Source organism: Tupaia chinensis, unplaced genomic scaffold (genome assembly GCF_000334495.1).
Source record: "Tupaia chinensis unplaced genomic scaffold, TupChi_1.0 Scaffold000078_1, whole genome shotgun sequence".
Lineage (NCBI taxonomy): Eukaryota > Metazoa > Chordata > Mammalia > Scandentia > Tupaiidae > Tupaia > Tupaia belangeri.
Window position 1 is genome coordinate 1,956,261 of NW_006159539.1, and position 20,904 is coordinate 1,977,164.

General features: G+C 39.9%; 1 protein-coding gene across 1 annotated transcript in view; it reads right to left on the reverse strand.

Annotated features, from left to right (window-relative positions):
* Positions 1 to 20,904, reverse strand: part of IREB2 (iron responsive element binding protein 2) — a 52,306-nt gene that overhangs the window by 12,369 nt on the left and 19,033 nt on the right. Inside the window, exons 4-16 of the mRNA XM_006142612.3 lie at positions 19,168 to 19,305; positions 17,866 to 18,084; positions 14,427 to 14,496; positions 13,808 to 13,991; positions 12,368 to 12,507; positions 9,428 to 9,599; positions 8,159 to 8,259; positions 6,793 to 6,909; positions 5,573 to 5,732; positions 3,964 to 4,099; positions 2,258 to 2,342; positions 1,747 to 1,903; positions 1,321 to 1,445 (exon numbers count right to left, since the gene is read on the reverse strand). Coding sequence (XP_006142674.1) covers positions 1,321 to 1,445; positions 1,747 to 1,903; positions 2,258 to 2,342; positions 3,964 to 4,099; positions 5,573 to 5,732; positions 6,793 to 6,909; positions 8,159 to 8,259; positions 9,428 to 9,599; positions 12,368 to 12,507; positions 13,808 to 13,991; positions 14,427 to 14,496; positions 17,866 to 18,084; positions 19,168 to 19,305 — 1,804 coding nt within the window. The remainder of the gene's footprint in view (positions 1 to 1,320; positions 1,446 to 1,746; positions 1,904 to 2,257; positions 2,343 to 3,963; positions 4,100 to 5,572; positions 5,733 to 6,792; positions 6,910 to 8,158; positions 8,260 to 9,427; positions 9,600 to 12,367; positions 12,508 to 13,807; positions 13,992 to 14,426; positions 14,497 to 17,865; positions 18,085 to 19,167; positions 19,306 to 20,904) is intronic.

The window sequence follows — 20,904 nt, forward strand, 5'->3', positions numbered from 1 at the left end:
GTTTAAAAATATATATAAAAAAAAAATAACTTGAACTGAAAGACAATGAAGTCCAAAAATGGAAATGAATTTAGACAAATCTACAGGTTGCTAACCGGATTAAGCATGTAGGGTATATGCTATTAATCTTTAAGAAAGGTATCAGAGAGAAAAACCTGTACTCAATGTATTTTCCCACACACTTGGGTTCTGGTCCCCTTCAAACTACATCAAGTATCTCCTCATCTCTCACCACGTCCACTCCGACCCATGCCCGGTCCCTCCAACAGCTTTTACCTCGGACTGCTGCAACCAGTGTTCCTAATTCGGCCCTTCCTATCCAGTAGTATTACCCCCCACCCCAGCCCCAGGATATTTTCAACGTAGAGACAGAGCAATCCCTTCAGGGAGAACACAACACTCCTCTGCTCCTCCTCTCCCCTCTCCTCTCACTCAGGGTCAGAACTGTTCTCACTGTGGCCTAAAATCCCCAGGGGGTCTGAATCCCGCCTTTCTCTGCTATTGTTTCCCACCGCCATCCTTCCTAATGAAAACACCTGGTATATAATAAGGACTCAATACACATCTGTGAAGGGAGTAAATACTTCTGCCCTCTTATAGTTCCTGTTTTAAATTACAAGCTTGTGTTTATGCATTGCCTATATACACATAAAGACATGTCTGGAAAGATGACTAAGACACAATGAGTGATCTAGAGAGAAGTAAATGGCTTGGCACTTGGTGAGGCCTCACTGTTTGCTCTTATTTCTTCTGAACCTTAAGCTATTTGAATGAGAGGGACAAGGGCAATCTCTATGAAGTGTGCCCATAATCAGGATACAAAATACAAGTGCCTGCTATACATTTTTTTTTTTTTTGAGTGAGATTTTCGCTATAGGTCGCGTGCACTCGCCAAACAGACAGGGAGAGACACAGAGACAGAAAGCGAGAAATCCCCCCCCCGGGGGGATGGTCACGCCGCAATCCCTTCTCCTCCCTTCTCCTTTCGGGATCTTGGGCACGCACGCACACGCGCCCGGCGTGAGTTTTAAGCCACCGGGTCCGGGACGCGAACCGTGGTCAACTACGTGGGAGTCCAGCGACATAACCATTACGCTAACTGCTGGTTCCCCTGCTATACATTTGTATACAGAAATAAATTCTAATATCCTAAGCCTGCTCTTTGTAATCAGAGATTCCAGATACAAAATAACTATTATTCATAAAAACTATGCATTCAAAATAATGGAATTCTTATTTTTATTCTATTTAGAAGGCAAAATGTATGATATAAAAGGACACTGATTTTATTAAAATATTTAACAAACAAAAGACTCTTACCTCTATTTTCTCTTTCAATGCTTTAAACATGGACAGTATTACGTGTTCCTCCTCTACCCGGTGAACTTCCTCTCGACTGGGCCAAATATCTTGCAGGTAAACGTCCTTGCCAGTAGGGTCAATACCTGGTTAAAAGATGTTAACAAGATAGTTAATATAAGTACTCCTTCAAAATGTCTCACCTTTTAAAGATGTACCACAGAAACCAAGTAAATTACTTCACAGGTGTCTCAGGCTTAAATATCTGGGAGAACTAATTACTTGCACATTTTTATAGTCTTCACATAAACACAGATATTAACAATTACAAATTATCTTAAGTTTTCTTAAAGTAATTCAGAAAATAAGTGGTCTAAGAAATATCTTAGAAATATAACAATGGGGGGGGGGGCGTGCAGGTGTACATGTATATAAAGGAAAAGATACCTAGAGGCTCTGTCTGGAAATCTATATTCACTGTGCCCGCTATGGCATAAGCTACCACTAAGGGTGGAGAGGCAAGATAATTGGCACGAACACAGTCACAAAGACGACCTTCAAAGTTTTTGTTTCCAGATAAAACTCCACAGGTAACCAAATCACCCTGAAAAAAACCACACACACACAAAGAAATATATTCAATTCCAGAGATGGAACAAATTGGGATAATTGTATCAAAGCAATCTCAAATAATGTACAAAGGCAAGACAATCAAAAAACATACTACTAATTTTTAGGAACAGAACTGTCAATCCTGCAATTAAGCTAATGCCTCACATTATTAAAGGATTATTTCAAACACCGCAAGTGTTTGAATCATTTTAAGATTCAATGGTTACTCTCCCCAAGAGGTAAAGGACTACACAAACAAATACATCAGCATGTATATTCTAAAATTTAGAAAGAGAACATTGTTCAGGAAACCCACTTAGACAGCTTGCTGATCCACGCATTTTACCTGCTTTACTGCATTTAAAACAGCTTCTGATAAGGGTGCTGTATTTCCCACACATGTTGAGCATCCATAGCCAACTATTTCAAATCTGCATTTCAAAAAATAAATGTGACTGGAGAGCACACCACAATGTGTGTGAAGAAATGACAAGACTTATCTTTCATTTCAATCACTACAATAAGATTACTTAAAAGAACATTCACAACACATGGATTAACCTTCATCGATAATACTCATTTCGCAACATTTTGAGCAACGGCGCTTCTCATTACAGAACAGAAAGTTTGAATCTCTTTCATATTTAGGACATAGGTCAACACCACCTATTTCACACATTACACGATCCTCAAATACTACTTGCTAGGAGCATCATGAGACCTTTAAAAAAAGAAACTATACTTCCATCCTATAAATTACCAAGGGGTCTTGGCTCTAACAATGTCACCAAAGGCTCCAAAAGAGGCATTGTAACTAGGCACTCTGATAGGAGCACTTTTTTTTTTTTTTGAGAGATTTTCACTGTAGGGCGCGTGCGCTCGCCAGACAGACAGAGAGAGACATAGAGACAGAAAGCGAGAAGTCACCCCCCAGGGGGGATGGTCACGCCGCAATCCCTTCTCCTCCATTCTCCTCTCGGGATCTTGGGCACGCACGCACACGCGCCCGGCGTGAGTTTTAAGTCACCGAGTCCGGGACATAAACTGTGGTCGACTACGTGGGAGTCCAGTGACATAGCCATTATGCTAACTGCTGGTTCCCTAGGAGCACATTTTTCAATTCTCAACTAATGATTTTCAGGAAGAGTCCCTGACAATCATACTAAGATGACATAATAAAAAGATTACTAGTATAATACTCTGTAATTATAATTTAGCTGTTGTTCTAAAAGCAAAAAAAATCTCAAACGTATCAGCTTGGCAAAGAATTTGAATTGATTTATGTAAACTAGTATTGTTTCAAAATACAAATCAATTAGTATCAATTATTTTTTGATTACATAAGAAAACAGTTTAGGGACCAGCAATTGGCATAATGGCTATGTCGCTGGACTCCCATGTAGTCGACCGCGGTTCGAGTCCCAGACCCAGCGGCTTAAACACATGCCAGACGCATGTGCATGTGTGCCCAAGATCCCAAGAGAATGGAGGAGAAGGGCATTTGTGGTGTGGCGATCCCCCCTGGGGGGTGATTTCTCGCTTTCTGTCTCTCTGTCTTTCTGGTGAGCGCATGTGCCCTACAGGAAAAAAAACAAAAGAAAATAGTTCAAAAAGGTGTCCCTCTAAAGTTCAGGGACAAGCTAAGATATGCGTTACAGAGGCAGTAACTTCAAAGCACCTCAGCTAAGACCTTTTATTCAGTTAATTAATGCAACCTATGAGATCTCATTCTTTTCCTGAGCTGATGTATAAACTCAGGCAATGATATACCACCTGGCACATTCTGTCACACTGTCTGTCCTGGTCACCAGGTTTGATTTGTTATGTACCCTGAAGCTAAGATCTTGGTCCCCACTTCTAAGGCCAACACCGTGCCCGGCTCTTTGCTGAGTGATAAGGCCTCAAAGATCATGTGGTAATGGCAAGGTAACAAGTAGAATAAAATCTTACTTTTTCTTTCTAACTTTTCTTTCTATATGAAAAGCTCTACCACACAGCTTCAATACCCACTAAATATCAACGTCAGTAAAGATAGAGATAACTGCCACTTACCCAAGCTTACTAAGAAATGGTAAAACTCCACTTGAACTGAGGTAATGTGTAACCATCCCACTGCCCGGAGATAAACTTGTTCTTATGTAAGGTTTAACACGCAGACCAGCTTCGACAGCCTTTTTGGCCAAAAGACCTACACAGTCAACAAACAGTGATTTATTACAATAGTGTTTCTTTCCCTCATTAAATCAAAAGCAAGTAAAAAGGCTTTCACAGTTCGGTTTCCAATTCAGATTAGAGTAGAAATCCAATTTATAAATTTACTGCCACTGGGAGCGGCAGACGGCATAAGGATTACATAGCAGGACTCCCACATAATCGACTGTGGTTCAAGTCCTGGACCCAGTGGCTTTTTAAAATCCACGCTCAGCATGTGTGCATGCATACCTAAAATCCTGAGAGAAGGGACTAAGGCGTGGCCACCCCTGGGGGAGTGATTTCTATCTTTCTGTCTCTCTAGTGAGGAGGGCACGTGCCCTTTACCAAAAAAAAAAATCTCTCTTGGGGCCAATAGGTGGCATTGTGGTTAAGGACACTGGATTCCCACATGGCCAACTGCGGTTCAAGTCCTGGACCTGGAAGCTTGTTTCCTCATTTCCCCCACCCCTGTCCCCCGCTCTGTCCCTCTCTGGTCAAAATAAATAAATAAATAAAGTTAAATTAAAAAAAAAAAAAACACTCTTGAAAAATTTACTGTCATTATTTTGTCTATTGTAGTTCATTTTATTCTACTACTCTGCTTCATATATAATAAATTACAAACTGTAGTAAATATACTAGCCTTATATTATACATTATTAGGGTATAGGCTGACATGTACAAAAATGGGAAGAAAATGCATATAGTAGATATTAATAGCATACCATGTTTAAAGCATCTTTTTTTTTTTAATAACACAATCCTAGTAAACTAAGGACAATGTAATGTTTACCACATAGGGCTTTATATGACGAATTGTTTCAATGTGTATACAAATCGATTTTACTTATAACCCATGCCATTAATCATGTACTTATTTCATAGTTTGCAATAGAATCTAGCACACTGTTACAGTGAACTTCTAATAAATAATCAGTTACCTGCTACTTATTTATTTAGCCATAGGGCCTGTGCATTTGCCAGAGGCAGAGAAAGGGAAAATGAGAAATCACCCCCCAGGAGGGATGGCCATGCTGTAATCACCTGTCCTCTATTCTCTCGGAATCTGGGGCATGCGTGTGTATGTACTGGGTGTGATTTTTAAGCCGTCAGGTTTGACTCGGCCTACTTGGGTGGCCGAGTAGGAATCCTTAACCACCATGACACCTGCTGGCCTCCTTCACTTACTTCTAGAATAACAGTGAAAGCAAATACAACTTGAAACTAATACACAGGTAAGTTTAAGGGAAAAAAAAGTTTTTTAAAATTACTTTCTGTGTAGTAAAAACAAAATAATATGAATTGAACTCAGGCTTAGTAACACCAAGTCTAAATCTTAGAAAAATCTTTCAGTATCAAACACAGTCACGGACACTAAAGCTTTATCTAAGAAACAGAAAGTAGATCTACAAGAAAAGCAAAAAATAATACAGAAAAAGAAAACATATGGCCATAAACCACGACCTACCTGCGGCAAGCATGACAGATGGGTTGCAATTATTGGTACAACTGATAACTGCAGCAATGACCACTGACCCATGGGACAGCTTATATTCACTTCCTTCGTAATGAATGGAGACAGTATCACTTTGTTTCTCAGCTGCAATCTGGAAGCCTTTAAATCCAACCTATACAAGTATGCACATCAATATAAGTAACTTATTCTGGAGGTGTAAAGAGAAAAGGCTGGTAGAAAATAGCAGACACTTGACATTTGAAGACTTCACATTTAAAGTTCCAATGATGGTGAGTGACAGTGAAGTCCACGACATTCCGTAGGTGTGATTCAGTTCAATCCTGAGTGTGTGAGGTCAGGGCGTTAGCCTGGTGGTATTCCTAAATAAACCTTTAATCCACCAGGTGTGTCCAGCCAACCACCCAGAATCTGGATCTTATCTGGCTTTTCTCTCTCCTATTCACTCCTGGTTACAATCGTGGTCAAGACAAGGTGCTATGCTGTTTGTTGAAAATGGTCCTAAAAATCTGCTCTGAGATGACCCAGGCTGTGAGCACAGCACGGGTGAAATAAGGGTGGCTCTGAGCTGTTAACTGGCGAATCTGGTGACAGGTACATGCAAACTCATGATGCTCTTTTATTTTTGTACACGTTTAACACTTTCCAAATAAAATGCCAAGTCATAAAAAGAAAGGCCCCCAAAAGAAAGCCAATAGAATAGAGTTCTGGTCTCGTAACAGAACAGAGAAAGTGACGTGATTAAGTTACGATTCTCAGACAAAAAATACAAACCTCCTAAAGTCAAAGAGCTCACCTGTTACTGTTACATTTTACCAAATTTTATGACAGTAATTATACAGTGTAGTGTTTTCTCTCCTAGTCTGAGATGTCACAAAAGTCTACAAGAGCGCTGTCCAATCAAACTTTCCATGATGAGGTCAACATCCAACACAGTACTGCTAAGAGTAGCTTATTCAGCACTTGAAATGGGGTGATTATGACTAAGAATCAATTTTATGTCTTATGTTAATTAACTCAAATTTAAAGAGAGACAATCACTGGGTCAGCTTCAGAAATGACTGACTTGCACACGGAACAGAAAGTGGAAAGGAAGGGGAGGCCCTGCTGGTGTGTGCCACAATATATCAAAATACAGCAGTGGACTTAGTTTACGGGTCATCACAACAAGCACCAGCGTGTTGACAAATAAAGACAATAATTAAGTAATCTACCTTTTCATTTAAGCAGGCCTGGAAATCACTCTTCATATCTGCCACAGCGACTCTATCCTGAGGTCTTTTTGGGCCACTGACAGATGGAACTATTGAATTCAGATTAATCTGGATCACCTAGGCAATGAGAGAGAAGAGAGGGAGAGGGAATTAGGATTCAAAAGTGCAGATTCTAATTCAAGCACTGCTTTCTGAAGCAGAACAAGTATACTCACATTTATTTTAATGCAGTTTGTTTTAATTGTGAAATAGACCTCCAAAAATACAGATTGTAAAACACACCCACTTGAATTTATGAGACGTGAAATATGAATATCAACTGGAAGATCAGTGTGCAAACTACCACAGTACCAACTGCATTCTCTGTGGTCCCCAATGTATTTTCCCCACTAAGATAAACACTGCCTTAGTGATATAACAGATGTCCAGTGATAAAATAGATGCTCGCACCAGCTAGCAACTTGCTGCCTCTGAGTTCCCAGCTCCCCCTTCTCTGCGATCACAGACAAGTGGTCAGTAAGCATTTCTCCCTGGCCAGACTATGAAGCCTGGTCAACAGAGGGTGCTGGAGCAACCCAGCAGAGAAATGATGTCTTCTGGCTCCAGAAGGTTTTGTTGGCCAGGCTCCTGCAAATCAGGCTCTTTAGTTCTTGGTTAAGAAATCCTATTTTTGGGACCAGCAGTTAGCGTAATGGCTATGTTGTTGGACTCCAATGTAGTCAGCCACGGTCTGAGTCCTGGACCCAGAGGCTTAAACTCATGCCAGGCACGTGTGTGTACATGCCCAAGATTCCAAGAGGAGAAGGGATTGCGGCGTGGCCATCCTCCCTGGGGGGTGATTTCTTGCTTTCTGTCTCTCTGTCTCTCTCTGTCTGGTGAGCGCACGTGCCCTATAGCAAAAACTTCTTAAAAATTTTTTAAAATATTGGGTTTCAAGTAACATTTTTAAAATTAATTTTATTTATTATTATTATTTAACTTGCTATAGGGCACATATGCTCACGAGAGAGAGAAAGCAAGCCACCAAGTCTGGGACTCGAACCACGGTTGGCCATATGAGTGTCAGCACCTTAACCACCATGCCACCTGCTTGCCTTACAAGCAACCCTTCTTAAATAATAAGATAGCTACCACTTACGGAGCAGTTACTATGCGCCTGGAACTATTCTGTGAGTATGTACTTCATGTGAGAATCCTATGTGATAAATATTGTATCACATTTTAGAGAAGAGGTTACTGAGACAGAAAGGCCAAATACCCAAGGTTATACTGCTAATAAGTCTTAGAGGTGTGATTCAAACCTAGGTCGGGCTCCAGAACTCACACTCTGAACGACTTACTAGTAGGTAGGTTACTCTGTATATACCTGGGAGTATTCCGGGTGCCCTGAAGAACTCTGGTCATCTCGAAACAATTTCACAGCTTTAAGGTACGTTTCCACGGACTCAAGTTTGGCTCTGTCAAAACCTTAAAAAAAGATGAACACACCAACAAAATGCAGCATGAAATTTTAAAATCTTTAGGAGTAAGGTTCTGAATTACAGTAATGAGCAAGAAATGATTACTGCATATTTCCCTCTCTGTCCCCTTACCCATGAGAAGCCATTGTGAGGAAGCTCGGACTGCAGGGAGAAAAACGCATGGCCATTTTGCCTGACAGTCCCAGCTCAGCCCTGGCTGACAGCCAGCTTTCACAGTCAGACACAGTTGTGAGCAAGCAGTTCACTTTCGAATCTTGTAGTTGAGGCCAGACATCATGAAGCTGAGACATGCTGGCCCCTCTGTGCCCTGTCTCAATTACTGACCCACAAAACATGAGGTAGTAAACGATTATTGCTGTTTTTGGTCACTTAACAGCTCACTAATACTTTAACTCAAGGAAGGAGGCACTGTTAACCATTTCTCTCTTAGATGTTCTATTGGTCAAAATCCAAATACCACCAGATTTTATGGTGACTATCTGCTCCCTGCCTTCACAACTGGTCATCTGCATTGCCATCTGATTAATTTCTAACACTGTGCCCCTAAACTGAAGAATACTAGAATATATTCCCAAAATGTATCTATGATCAGACATAAGTATAAGTAGCTCAGCAATGACCTCTTCACAAGAGAATACGGATAAAATGAAAACATCCCACACATTCTAGTTTTGCAGGTACTTTCTGTTTTAAAATATTTTGAATAGTCAATCACAATCAGGTAAACAGTTAATCAGGCTACAAGATTCGAAATCTGCAGACCTATGCTACTTTCTGGAAACTTTCCTTCGAACGGTACTCTCCCTTCCGACTAGGGGCTCCTCTACTCCCGGATGCAGAAGTAACAGCTGTGACTTTGCTCAAGGCTGACTTCCCTAAGGAGGGATGGAGGTATCCATCATTATGGGGGAAAACTGAAATGAGGATCAGGGTTTGAATAATTTCTTCAAACTGCTGTCAATGGGTCACTGGGAACTAGGGTTTGAGGACACAACACTCAGAGAAATCTGATGTGGTTGAAGAGCCATCATATCAAAATAAGATAATTTCCTGACTGTTAAATAACATGTATGATGTAGAAGTGCATCAAAAAATGTCAGACAGACACACTGGAAATGTAACACGCTTATTCTAACGATCTTATACTTTCTTACCTGTGTGTTCTAAATGCTTCAGTGTCACATTGTCAACAGGGAAAAAGCTGAGGACAGCACCATATTCTGGACACATGTTTGCTATTGTAGTTCGATCAACTATAGATAATTGTGAAACCCCGCTTCCAAAAAACTCAACAAACTTTCCAGCCACTCCTACTTGCCTGAGGTGCTATACAGAAGACACATGGAAACACACAATTAGCAGTGGTAAGATCAATTCCCTGAAAACCATAAAAACAAGTTCCTAACCCGTACTGGTGAAAGTGAAGGAGCTACACCCGTTATTGTTCTTATGAAACACCTACTTATTCTGATTTCTCTGGTATTTAAAAAACATTCAACAGGAGGGTGTCAATGTCACCATTCTCAGGGGTGGAAAAGGGCCTAAAAGCTCAAGATGGCTAGAAATCACTTTCCTTTTCTTTTCTTTCTTTTTTTTTGGTTAGAGAGTACATGTGCTTCCCAGAAAGAGGCAAAGGGAGAGAAGAAAGCACTTGACAAGGGGAATGGTCACGCACAATCTCTTCACTTCTCCTTCTTGCTGCGATTTTGGGCACACACGTACACGTACACAGTGTGTTTCTCAAGCTGCTGGGTCGAGGACTCAAACTGCATGTTTAGCCATGTGGAACCCAGCTGCCTCATCCACCAGGCTACAGAACTGGCCGTGAGTCACATTTTAATGTCTCTGAAGTGAGGGCACAACTACAAATCAAGGGGGTAGTGTTTAGCTGGCAGCCTTTTTTCTTTCTTAGAGTACACAAAACAACACAACCACTGATGGAAACGTAGGTTTAATGAACTACTATATTACTGCAGTGATCACACTGTATCTTTAAACGAAAATCTTGTACTAGCTATGCAATTTTTCCAAATTACATTTACTGGCCCAGATATTTATGACATTGTAAAGTACAAGTTAAATTCCATTTTGGGGGACGGGCAGGTGGAGTGGTGGTTAAGGACTCCCACATGGCCAATTGTGGTTCGAATCCTGGACCTGGCGTCTTTTTGATTTTTCCTGTTTCTCTCTCACTTGCTCTATCACTCTCTGGACAAATTAAAATAAATAAATAAAATTAAATAAAATAATTCTTAAAAAAATTTTTTTTCAAACTAAATCCACTCTAAAATAAGCTTTCTTTCACAGAAGTAAAAACTAAAACCGTAAAGAAAAGATATTTCTGTATATTTAGGTTATATTTTTGAGAACGAAATACAGGTTAGATACACCAAGACAAATGTTGCCTTGACCAAAGTAAGAAAGTACTACAACATAATTTTTAAAAAGTATAAACAATAAATATATTAATCCTATAAAGATTATGACTAGAATATACCCTTGAAAAAGAATATAACCAATACATATAAACATATACCATAGATTAAAGTTTTCCAGCAGTAGGCTGAAATGTTAAAAAATCAAGAGTAATACAAAATCAGAGAGATCTAAATAAAAAGCAGCACTCATTTTAGGATGCCGAAAGGAAAGAATCGATTTCTCTAAAAACATAATGGGACACATGTCTTCCTCTAGGAATAATCCTGCGATTCTCAATCTAACTCCTTGATCTCTTAGTACCACACACTGAAATCAATATTCCTCCAGGATGCCTACATTTTTTTCTAATTAGGAATAAAAGGATCAATACAAATGCTGAGAGGGAGACATTACCATTTTACTACCCTGTGGATTATCCTGAAGCTCTTTAGACCAATATCCTAACCAGAAATGCTGAGGTACCCAGATACAAGTTGGGATTAAATATGGAGCACATTCCAGGTACACTCATTTAACAATCTGAGACTTAAACATTAAAGTGAGTGAAAACAAGAACTTAGGATAGATCGTTACAAATCACTGCTCGCTAGGAAATCTTTGAGCATTTGTTTGTTTAATTTTGCTACAAGGCATGTGCAATCACTAGAGAGACAGAGAAACACACGGGCTGGTGCATTTTCAAGTCACTGCGTCCAGGACTTGAACCATGCAGTCAACCACGTTGGGATCCAACCACCTTAACCACCAAGAATTTACTATTTTTTAAGTTTACTTCTTCCATGAGGGAAAGACAGCTGAGTGGGGGTGGGGAAGGGTTAGGGCAGCACCTCAAGTCAGCCAGCATCCACATCCAGCATCCTGCGCACGCACCCACCAGGCACCAGCGCCGGACCGCCCACATGACCTCGGCCTGGCGGATCCCCGTGCTACCGCTGTCCCACTGCAGTTGGCCAGAGTGTTTACTGAGACAATGGAGCCTTAATAAGGAAGAATGGTTAAGAGCACAGACCCAAGGACTTGACTGCCTGGGTCAGAATCCTTGTTCTTTTCTTTTTTTTAAGAAATATTTTTGGTATGGGGCACATGCACTCTCCAGAGAAAGAAAGCAAGAAATCACTGCCCAGGGGAGATGGCCAAGCTGCAACCCCTTCTCCTCCATTCTTGGGATTTTGGGCACACACACACACACATACAAGCGCCTGGCTTGAGTTTTAAGCCGATGGGTATGGGACTCAAATCAGGGTCGACTATGTGGGAGTCCAATAACATAACCATTGTTCCATTTGCTGGTCCTAGAATCCTGTTCTATCACATACTATTCATCCCTACACTCTGATACATCATTAAAACCTCATCATTATGGTCTCAGTTTTCCCAGGATTAAAATGAGGATAAATTAATATCTACCTTGCAGACTAGTTATGAGGAAAAAAGATCAAGTCTACCAAGTGAAAAATGGAAGGATTTTGGTGCTTACTGATACAACGTAAGGGGTATAAGTTTGCAGTTATTCCCATGATGACGATGATGACGACATAGCTTATAATGTCAGAGCATTGAGAATGCAGGGATGAACCAAAATCCCTGCTCCGCTTATGCAAAAATCACGTCCGCTCAGTCACACGGTTAACACGACTCTCACTACTCTCACTTACCTTTGTAATGCCAAGAACAACATCGATGGATGTAGCGAAAGGGTTTGATGACCCAGTTAACTCACATCCAACCACCTCTGGTAACGTAAAAGAAACTGGCAGGCCAAGCATAACTGCTTCTGTTTCAATGCCTCCAACCCCTAAAGCAATAAAATAAATTAGCACAGTATATTAAAGTTCATTTACCTTATCTCTATAACATCTAACTCTCCTGGTGTCTCACAAGTTTGTGTTAGGAAATACCTTGCAGAGTTGTTTTGTGTTTCACAGACTCCCCTGGAGACAGAAAGTGAGAAATCACTCGTCTGGAGGTATGGTCATGCTGCAATCCCTTCTCCTAAAATCTCCTCTCGAGATTTTAGGCACACACACACACATGCCTGGTGTGAGTTTCAAGCTGTCAGGTCTGAGATTTGAAACACAGTCAGCTACTAGGAGTCCGGCACCTTAACCACTAACCATTTGCTGGCCCCACCTTTCAAAAGGATGACTCCACTCATGTGACTGAATAGAAGAATTTTTACCTTTATACTGAATCCAATAAACACTTGCTGAATGATTTATTCTGCTCTATGCACTGTACCATGTTTGATACAGACATGAACAGAACCGAGTCCCTCTAGCAGCTCTAATGGAAAAGACAAAACTGTTAGAGCTAACACCCTGTAAGAGGGTAAGTTCAGAGTCTGGTACAGGAACTCAGTGAGGGGAGTTAAGGTTTTCAGGAGACCTAGGAGGTTAATATTAATCTTGAGGAAGGAGTTACTAGTAGCCACATTTCAACAATAAAAGGAGGGTCGGGGGATACACTCCGCCAGAGGGTATAGCCCATGCAGCTGAGGTATGAGAGAACATGGCCTACTCCATAAATAAGTGACTAGTCCTCAAGGTCGATGTGGGCGAACACCCACAGAGGCATCAGGATGTGAAGGGCCTTGTATAAAATGCTCAAGAATTAGATTTATGCCAAAGGCCAGGAGGTACCACAGGACTTTTAATCAAAGGAGAAGCATCACCACCATCTCTGATACTTTACAGACGGCGGTGCTGTGCTGGGCACCGTGCAGATTTCCTTCTATAAATCCACTTTTACTGCACTCTTCACAAACTTGAGTTAAGATTTTGTCGCTGCTGCTATTAGAGATGAGAAAACAGAGCCTCAAAGAGGCCATAAAGACAAGCTGTTTATGCCTTGTTACAATGGTTTTTAGATTTATTTATTTATTATTTTATTTATTTAATTTGCTATAGGGCATGTACACTCACATGGCAGAGATAAAGTGAGAAAGAAAGCTGCCTGGGTCCAGGACTTGAACCACGGTCAGCCATTTGGAGTCCAGCACCCAAATTACACCACGCCACTTGCTGGTCCCTGTTATAATGTTCTTGACAGTCACTCCCCCAGTAAAATAAATTAAATGCATTTAGTCATTTACTTACCCCATCCCAGAATCCCCAAGCCATTCACCATGGTTATGTGCGAGTCTGTGCCAACCACACTGTCTGGAAAGAGGAGGTCCTTGTCTTCAAAAACCACCCTGGACAAATGCTCCAAGTTTACTTGATGAGCCATTCCAGTTCCAGGAGGGATCACAGCCACATTCTGAAACACTCTTGAACTCCACTGTATTTCGTTTAAATTGAAGAAATTCAAGGGTTATATTATATGATGTGTGCTCACAGTCACATCAATGTCTAGTGTAGACACTGGAAATATTTTAACCAACATTCAACGTACAAGCACATACTTAAAAACAAATACATACACATACTGAGTCTAAATATATTCATTGGCAGATTATCCAACAAAACTAAGTTAGGTCAAATGAGGTGGTAATAGTCCACCGAGTCTTGGACAAGGCTGTCCAAGCGCATTTCAACCAGTCACTGTCAGTTTTCGTAATTTTTTATACATTAGCATTTCCAGTAAGATTTTACCTGAAGAAACAAAAGTGTTTTACTACTATAAAGGTTTTAAAAACCACTTACAGGTACAAAAATTGCACTTATCAGTATTTTACAAATTCCAATACAAAAATATCCCTGAAATCATTTATACCTTGAAAAATTGAAGCCTCTCTCGATTTCTGCCAAACTCTACTTCTTGATTTTTTAACACTGTTTCAGGTCTAAAAGGAAAAAGAGCTAGCATTAAATGTATGTATGACAAAAAAAGACCTGACTTGCTTCTAAGCCTTCATTCCTTCTACCTATCTATTAAAGGTCTGTGTCACAGGGCATGCGGAAGACAGACAGGGAGGAATGGAAGTGGAACAACACCCCCCAGGAGGGATGCTGTGCTGTAATCTCTTCTCCACTCTTCTTTCAGGATTTTAGGCATGCAAGCACACGCACCGGGTGTGATTTTGAAGCTGCTGGGTCTAGGACTCAAAGTGCAGTGTTGGCAGTGTAGGATCCAGCACCTGAACTACCCTGCCAACTGCTGGCCCTTCATGCTTATGCATATATATAAAATCGTATTTTTTAAATCCTCAAAAGAACAATGTATTATACTTCCTTTTAATGAGGAAGTTCTGACCTAAATAATACACTAGGAAACTACAGAAGGGAGTTATTTTACTAGGACTAAGAAAGCGAAGTCTACACCAATGTTCAAAAGTACCTGACCTGCATGACTGTGAGAGATGTGACTAAAATTGTCACAAAAATAAAATGGTAAACTTTGTTGGGCTTTCCACTGACAGGAAAAAGGAGGCTAGTAGCTTATTAAACAAAGCATGTGCATTTCCACCCGCTGGCTCTGTGCCAATTACTCAGGCACTGGGCACTGGCTACCTCTAAGTAGCAATGACAACACTTCAACACCATCTCAGTTTTTAGAAAGAGCTTTTGGCAAAAATCTTATTCACATCATCTCAAATAGAAGGCTGTGTAAGTGTATGGATTACAAATATGTTTTACATAAATTATTTAAACCAAGATAAAAATAATTCACCTCTTAAGCAACAGACATGGTAACAAATTCAGAACTATTTTTATCTAATGGATATTTTTTTTAAAAAATGATTTCGAATAGCTTTAAGTTGTATGCTTTACCTGCCAGCTGGTGATGAAGTGTTGTCTAGAATATCAATAAAACTTAAATTATACATGTCCTCTGGGGCCCAGATAATTACACTTGTTTAATTGCCACCTCTTTTTTTTTAAACAAAGGTTACTTTAATAATTCATGGCTGAGTAATCATTTGAAGTCAACCACATCTCAGTGAGATTTTCTCAGGACCGCAGGGAACACAACTTTCTAGACCCACTCCAATTATTTTACCTTTCAAAGCACTTAAGAGAGACACGGTCGTGCTCATCATCCAGCTTCAAATAAGGTAAAGCTTTTCAAGTGACAAACGTCATGCTCTCAATTTCCTACCCCTTAGTTTCTAATGTGAGTCTATAATTAATACTTCATTGATACCTTAGGAAACAAGAGTGACTATTTTCACGACGCAAGGGGCTTCAATATAATCCCTCTATATAGCCCATCTGCATACTTTGTGATTTAGAGTCAAAGTTGGGGAAAGTATTGCACCAGATTAGATTTTAGGAATAAAAATGTATCACTAAGCACTTCACACTCTGCAGTTATTTAAAAAAAAGAAAAAAGAAAAAATCAGTAATTTTGTACTTAAAAATAAAATCTTTCTTTTCAGGAACTTAATTTCTGTCTAAGAGGTGTTACTCTCAAAAGTCTACATGCCTAACAATCAAGGACAACGAGGTAGCAGAAATAAAAAGTGATTACCGAAGACGGTCATATTTGACGGCAAAGGACTCATAGGTATTACACTGAATTCTTAGAAAGGAAAAGCATAAGAGGTTATTATAACCTGAGGCTTTATATAAACCTTAGATCTAGACAGAAATTGAAAGACCCTGTTCAGGAACAAATGAATTAATGTATTACTTGGCAATTAGGGTAAACATGTGTGGATACTGGGGCTAGCAGATGCTACGGTGGTCAGGGGCCCTGGACTCCCACAGGCCGACCATGGTCTAAGTCCCGGACCTGCAGGCTTGCTTCTGCATTTTCTCCCCCTCTCTCTTTTTCCCCTGTACCCCTCTGGTCAAGTTAAAATAAATAAAGTTAGATAGAATAATTATTTTTTTTTAAATGTGTGAATATTATTCTTAGTTACTCTAAATCTCACATGTTTTAGTTTTTAAACCTAAATGTAAGTAATTTTTAAATAAATGTTAAAAATCAAGAGGGCCAGCAAGTGGTGTAGTGGTTAAGGCAGCCGGATTCCCACATGGCCAATCATAGTTCAAGTCTCGAACGTGGAGGCTTGAAAATCACGCTGGGTACAGGTACATGTGTGCCCAAGATCCCAAGAACAGTATGAGGAGACGGGATTGCGGCATATTCCCCGGGCTGGGTTATTTCTCACTTCCCATTCTGGCAAGTGCACATGCCCTACAGCAAAAAACTGGAAAAAAAACCCAAAAAACAAAAAAAAAAACCACTCTATTAACAATGGAATAAACAAAAAAACTCTCTTAAAAATTAGACTTTGAAAACTATAGCATATAAAAATTTAAGCCATACAACTCCTTTTCTCATTTTGAAAATTTAGCTACTGGGAAAATTAATGAGATCCTAAGGTAAGATTTATTTTGTAGGAATGTTTACTACTTCCCATGGGACCATAAAGTAAATCACTTATTTAAATGGGCACGTTAGGTTTGTAACATATAAATAATCACATTTTTAACAAAGAGGTTTTAATGTATTAAAAAAATAAGAAACTCCCTAGTAAGGAGGGTTAAAACACAAAGAAGGGGCAGGCAGGGAGCGTGGTGGTTAAGGCACTGGACTCTTAAACCCACCATGGTTCGAGTCCTGGACCTGGCGGCTGGCTCTCTCACTTTCCCTTCTCTCATTCTCTCTCTCTCTCTCTCTCTTTCGCTATGTCCCTCTCTGGCCAAATCTATTAAGAAAAAAATTTTTTTAAATAAAAAAAGGTAAAAAATATAGTTAAATAATTCTTTAAAAAAAAAAGAAAAACTAAAAATAGAAATAGGGAATCGTGGTCAAATCTATTAAAAAAAATTTTTTTTTAAATAAAAAAAGGTGCTTTTCCCATTCTGGACCGCGTTGGGTCTACTTGAAAATAGAAATAGGGAATCCACAGAAGAAATGTGAATGATTAATGAGCATATGACTAGTACAAATGCACTAAAATAGTTTAAGATAAAATACCATTTTTCTGCTTACATTAGTCTTAAGAATAAATATATTTACAGATCAATCTCAAGAAAGATTTCTTCCTAAGCAACGGAAATAGAGAATAGCATTTAGTGACTACCTTGCTAGCTAACTTTGCTTCTTTCAGTAAAATAGGAAACACATATAAAAATGCAGCTCAGTACTTAAGTGTAAAGGCAGCATTTAGAGGAGTCAAGTGGGAAACAGAATAAACGTGATTTCCTTAGGTGAAAAATAACTGGGCACAAAAAAACAGTAACAAAAACCAATCTCATACTCAGGCACTGGTTGCAAATGAAAAGGACACAGGATGGGTGTATTCTCAATCTGTGAAGAAAATGTTCCTGAGTTCCGGCCCAGTTCTCCAGAATCGCATGCTCCTCGGCAGGTCGTCTGGCCTCTGCAGGGAAGCTTCTTGGGCTGCACTTTCAGTGGAGAGAGCTTTCCTGCTTTCTGCAGGTCACCGCCTCCAGGATTTGGCGCATTCTGTATTGCACTATCATCCCAAGAAGGAAACAAAATAAAAATATAAAAAGCGACAGAAACTTAGTTTTTCAAAACCACAAACTAGGAATGTTATCTGGAAGTAATTTAATAATGTCTGAAGGCTAATAAATCATTTAACTGAGGTTTCAAATGCAAATCTTAGATTACCAGAAAAAAAAAGAAAGAAGAAATAAGTACCTTTTTGGAGATGAAAACAAAGTACTAAATGTCTAATAAATTCATTTTCATATATTCTATACCAATTTAAACATTTTGAGCAAGCACTACAATAGATTGTGTTCCTATCTAACAACTTGAAGTCTGAAGCGATAGTTTAACCTAGAGGGCAAAATTCCTCATGAGTTATTAAATCATAGTCTTAAAAAAAGCCAGTGCAGGCCTGGCAAGTGCCATGGTGGTTAAGGCGCTAGACTCCCACCTAGTCTTAAAAAACTCCCACATAACCATCAGCAATTTAAGTCCCAGACCTAGTGATCTGCTTTCTCTTTCTCTCTGTGGTCAAATTAAAAAATAATAATAATTAACAAATTTTTTTTTAAAAGCTAGTGTATGACAACAGAAGAATATCTTCTCTTTTTTATAAGGCTAGTGTATGACAACAGAAGAATATCTTCTCTAGTCTGACTTTGGCCAAGGGGGTCTTATAAAGAAGAAACTTATTTCACTGGAAGGAAAATAGAGCTTTAGTGAGCTAGTATTTTCAAATACCGATTAGAGACATACATGGCTCTCATCTCCAGATTATCTCTGAAAGGTAAATAGACCAAAAAAGAAAAAAGAAAATGAAAACTGCATTCAGATATTCACTATAAAAAGCAGGTTCGAGGTTTATACATGTCTATAAAAAATGGCAACAGAAATAAATAAACAGGAAAATAACTTGAAACTCCAAATACAAAGACATTCAACAGCCCATCAACTTTTCAGCCGTTTTCCCCTCTAGGCAGCAGTCCACACTAAGCGCAGCACACTACAGGCCAGCATAAATAATCCCTGCTCCTTTCCTCTGTACACTGCAGTGAGCTGGTGACCGGGTAACCTGCTATCCTTATAAAGCACTGCAATAAAGTACCATTTACTGAAGTCAATTTGCAGAGAATGGTCAACTGTAAGATCCGTTGGACAGGCAGGATGGACTTTCTTAGGATCACCTCCAAGAGTTTTCACTGCCTCCCTCATAGCAGCAAAATCCACCATTGCCGGTATTCCACTGAAAAATAAAGGATGATTAAATTATAGAAATCTTGACTATGTTTAATAAGTGATCATGTGCACGCATTCATTTGTGTATTTAAAAAGTACCCCTTTGCAGTTTGCATTCCTTTTTTATACTGTGAGAATTAGCACCAACTATTTCCTGAGAACATGAGTGCTCAGGGGCAGATGTGCCAAAAATATCACAAGAGATGATTTCTGGAGGCATAAGTGAACTCCAAGGGAATAGCCTATGGAATTCTTTCTTCTGACTTCTATTTTTTCATACCTCCTCCCTTTTCCCTAGCTCAGCCTCTTCCCCCATGTGCTTTCTTGTTACCCAAAAGCTATCCATAATAGCTTTTGCCATTTTACATCCATCCTCTCAGATATGCAGCCAACATTTAGCCAGCATTTACCAAATGCCTTCAATGTGCCAGACACCAATGGTACAAGGCCAAATAAGACACAATTCCGGCTTTGAAGGGACACAGTAATGATTACAGAATAGCATCCTAAGGACAACACTGGCCGGATATATAGGGTAAACAGAGCAATGGCACAAAACCCAGATTTGCGTGGGTGGGTGAAGGGGATGTTCTAGCCAACTCTTATGCCTCCTTCAAAACCCATCTCAATGAAACTCTTCTAATAAATAATCCCTGGACTCCCCAAATCAGGCAGTCTGGCAGGCTATGATAAAGGCTACTGTACTTCATCCCAGTATGCTGGAAGCCAAGTGGCACCTGGACAAATGATAGAACCTAACATTTTCTACCAAGTCACTCCATCTACCGTGTGAAGAACAGACTAGGCTGCAAATACCACCGGTCCAGAGGAATCTGCAACTATAGCCCAAATAAGAAAGAACAGGGCTAGGACCAGGAAGACAGTGGTGGGGGCGGTAAGAAACATTTGGACACAGGACGTATTTCAAAGGTGACCTTAAAAGAGCTTGCAGTTAGACTGAATATAGGGCATTAAAGGAAGAGAAGACTCAAGGTTACCGCTTAGATGTGGGGCTCAAACAAATGGAAGTCTATGGGAAGTTTGACTAGGACAGGGAGAAGAACAGGTGCGGTAGGACAAACGATCAAGAAATCAAGGTCTGGATATGGACTGAATACAGGGCATTAAAGGAAGAGAAGACTCAAGGCTACCACATAGATGTGGGGCTCAAACAAATGGAAGGGAAGTCTATGGGGAGTTTGACTAGGACAGGGAGAAGAACAGGTGCGGTAGGACAAACGATCAAGAAATCAAGGTCTGGATATGTTAAGTTTGAGAAACCTGCTAACCTACGTAGAGATCAGAGGCAGGAAAAGTTTTTGAATGAATGGTATAAAAAACATGCCTAAGTTTTAATGATTTTTACAGTTTACAGAATGCAATCTTTTCCATTTATAAACTAAACTTCAAAATTAATAAACAACAACAGAGCCATCGATCAGGGAGCCTGAATTTTAAAGAGAACACTGACAACTTATCCATGAAAAATAAACTTCTGGGAACCAGCAGTTAGCGTAATGGCTATGTCACTGGACTCCCACGTAGTCGACCGCGGTTCGTGTCCCGGACCCGGTGGCTTAAAACTCACGCTGGGCGCGTGTGCGTG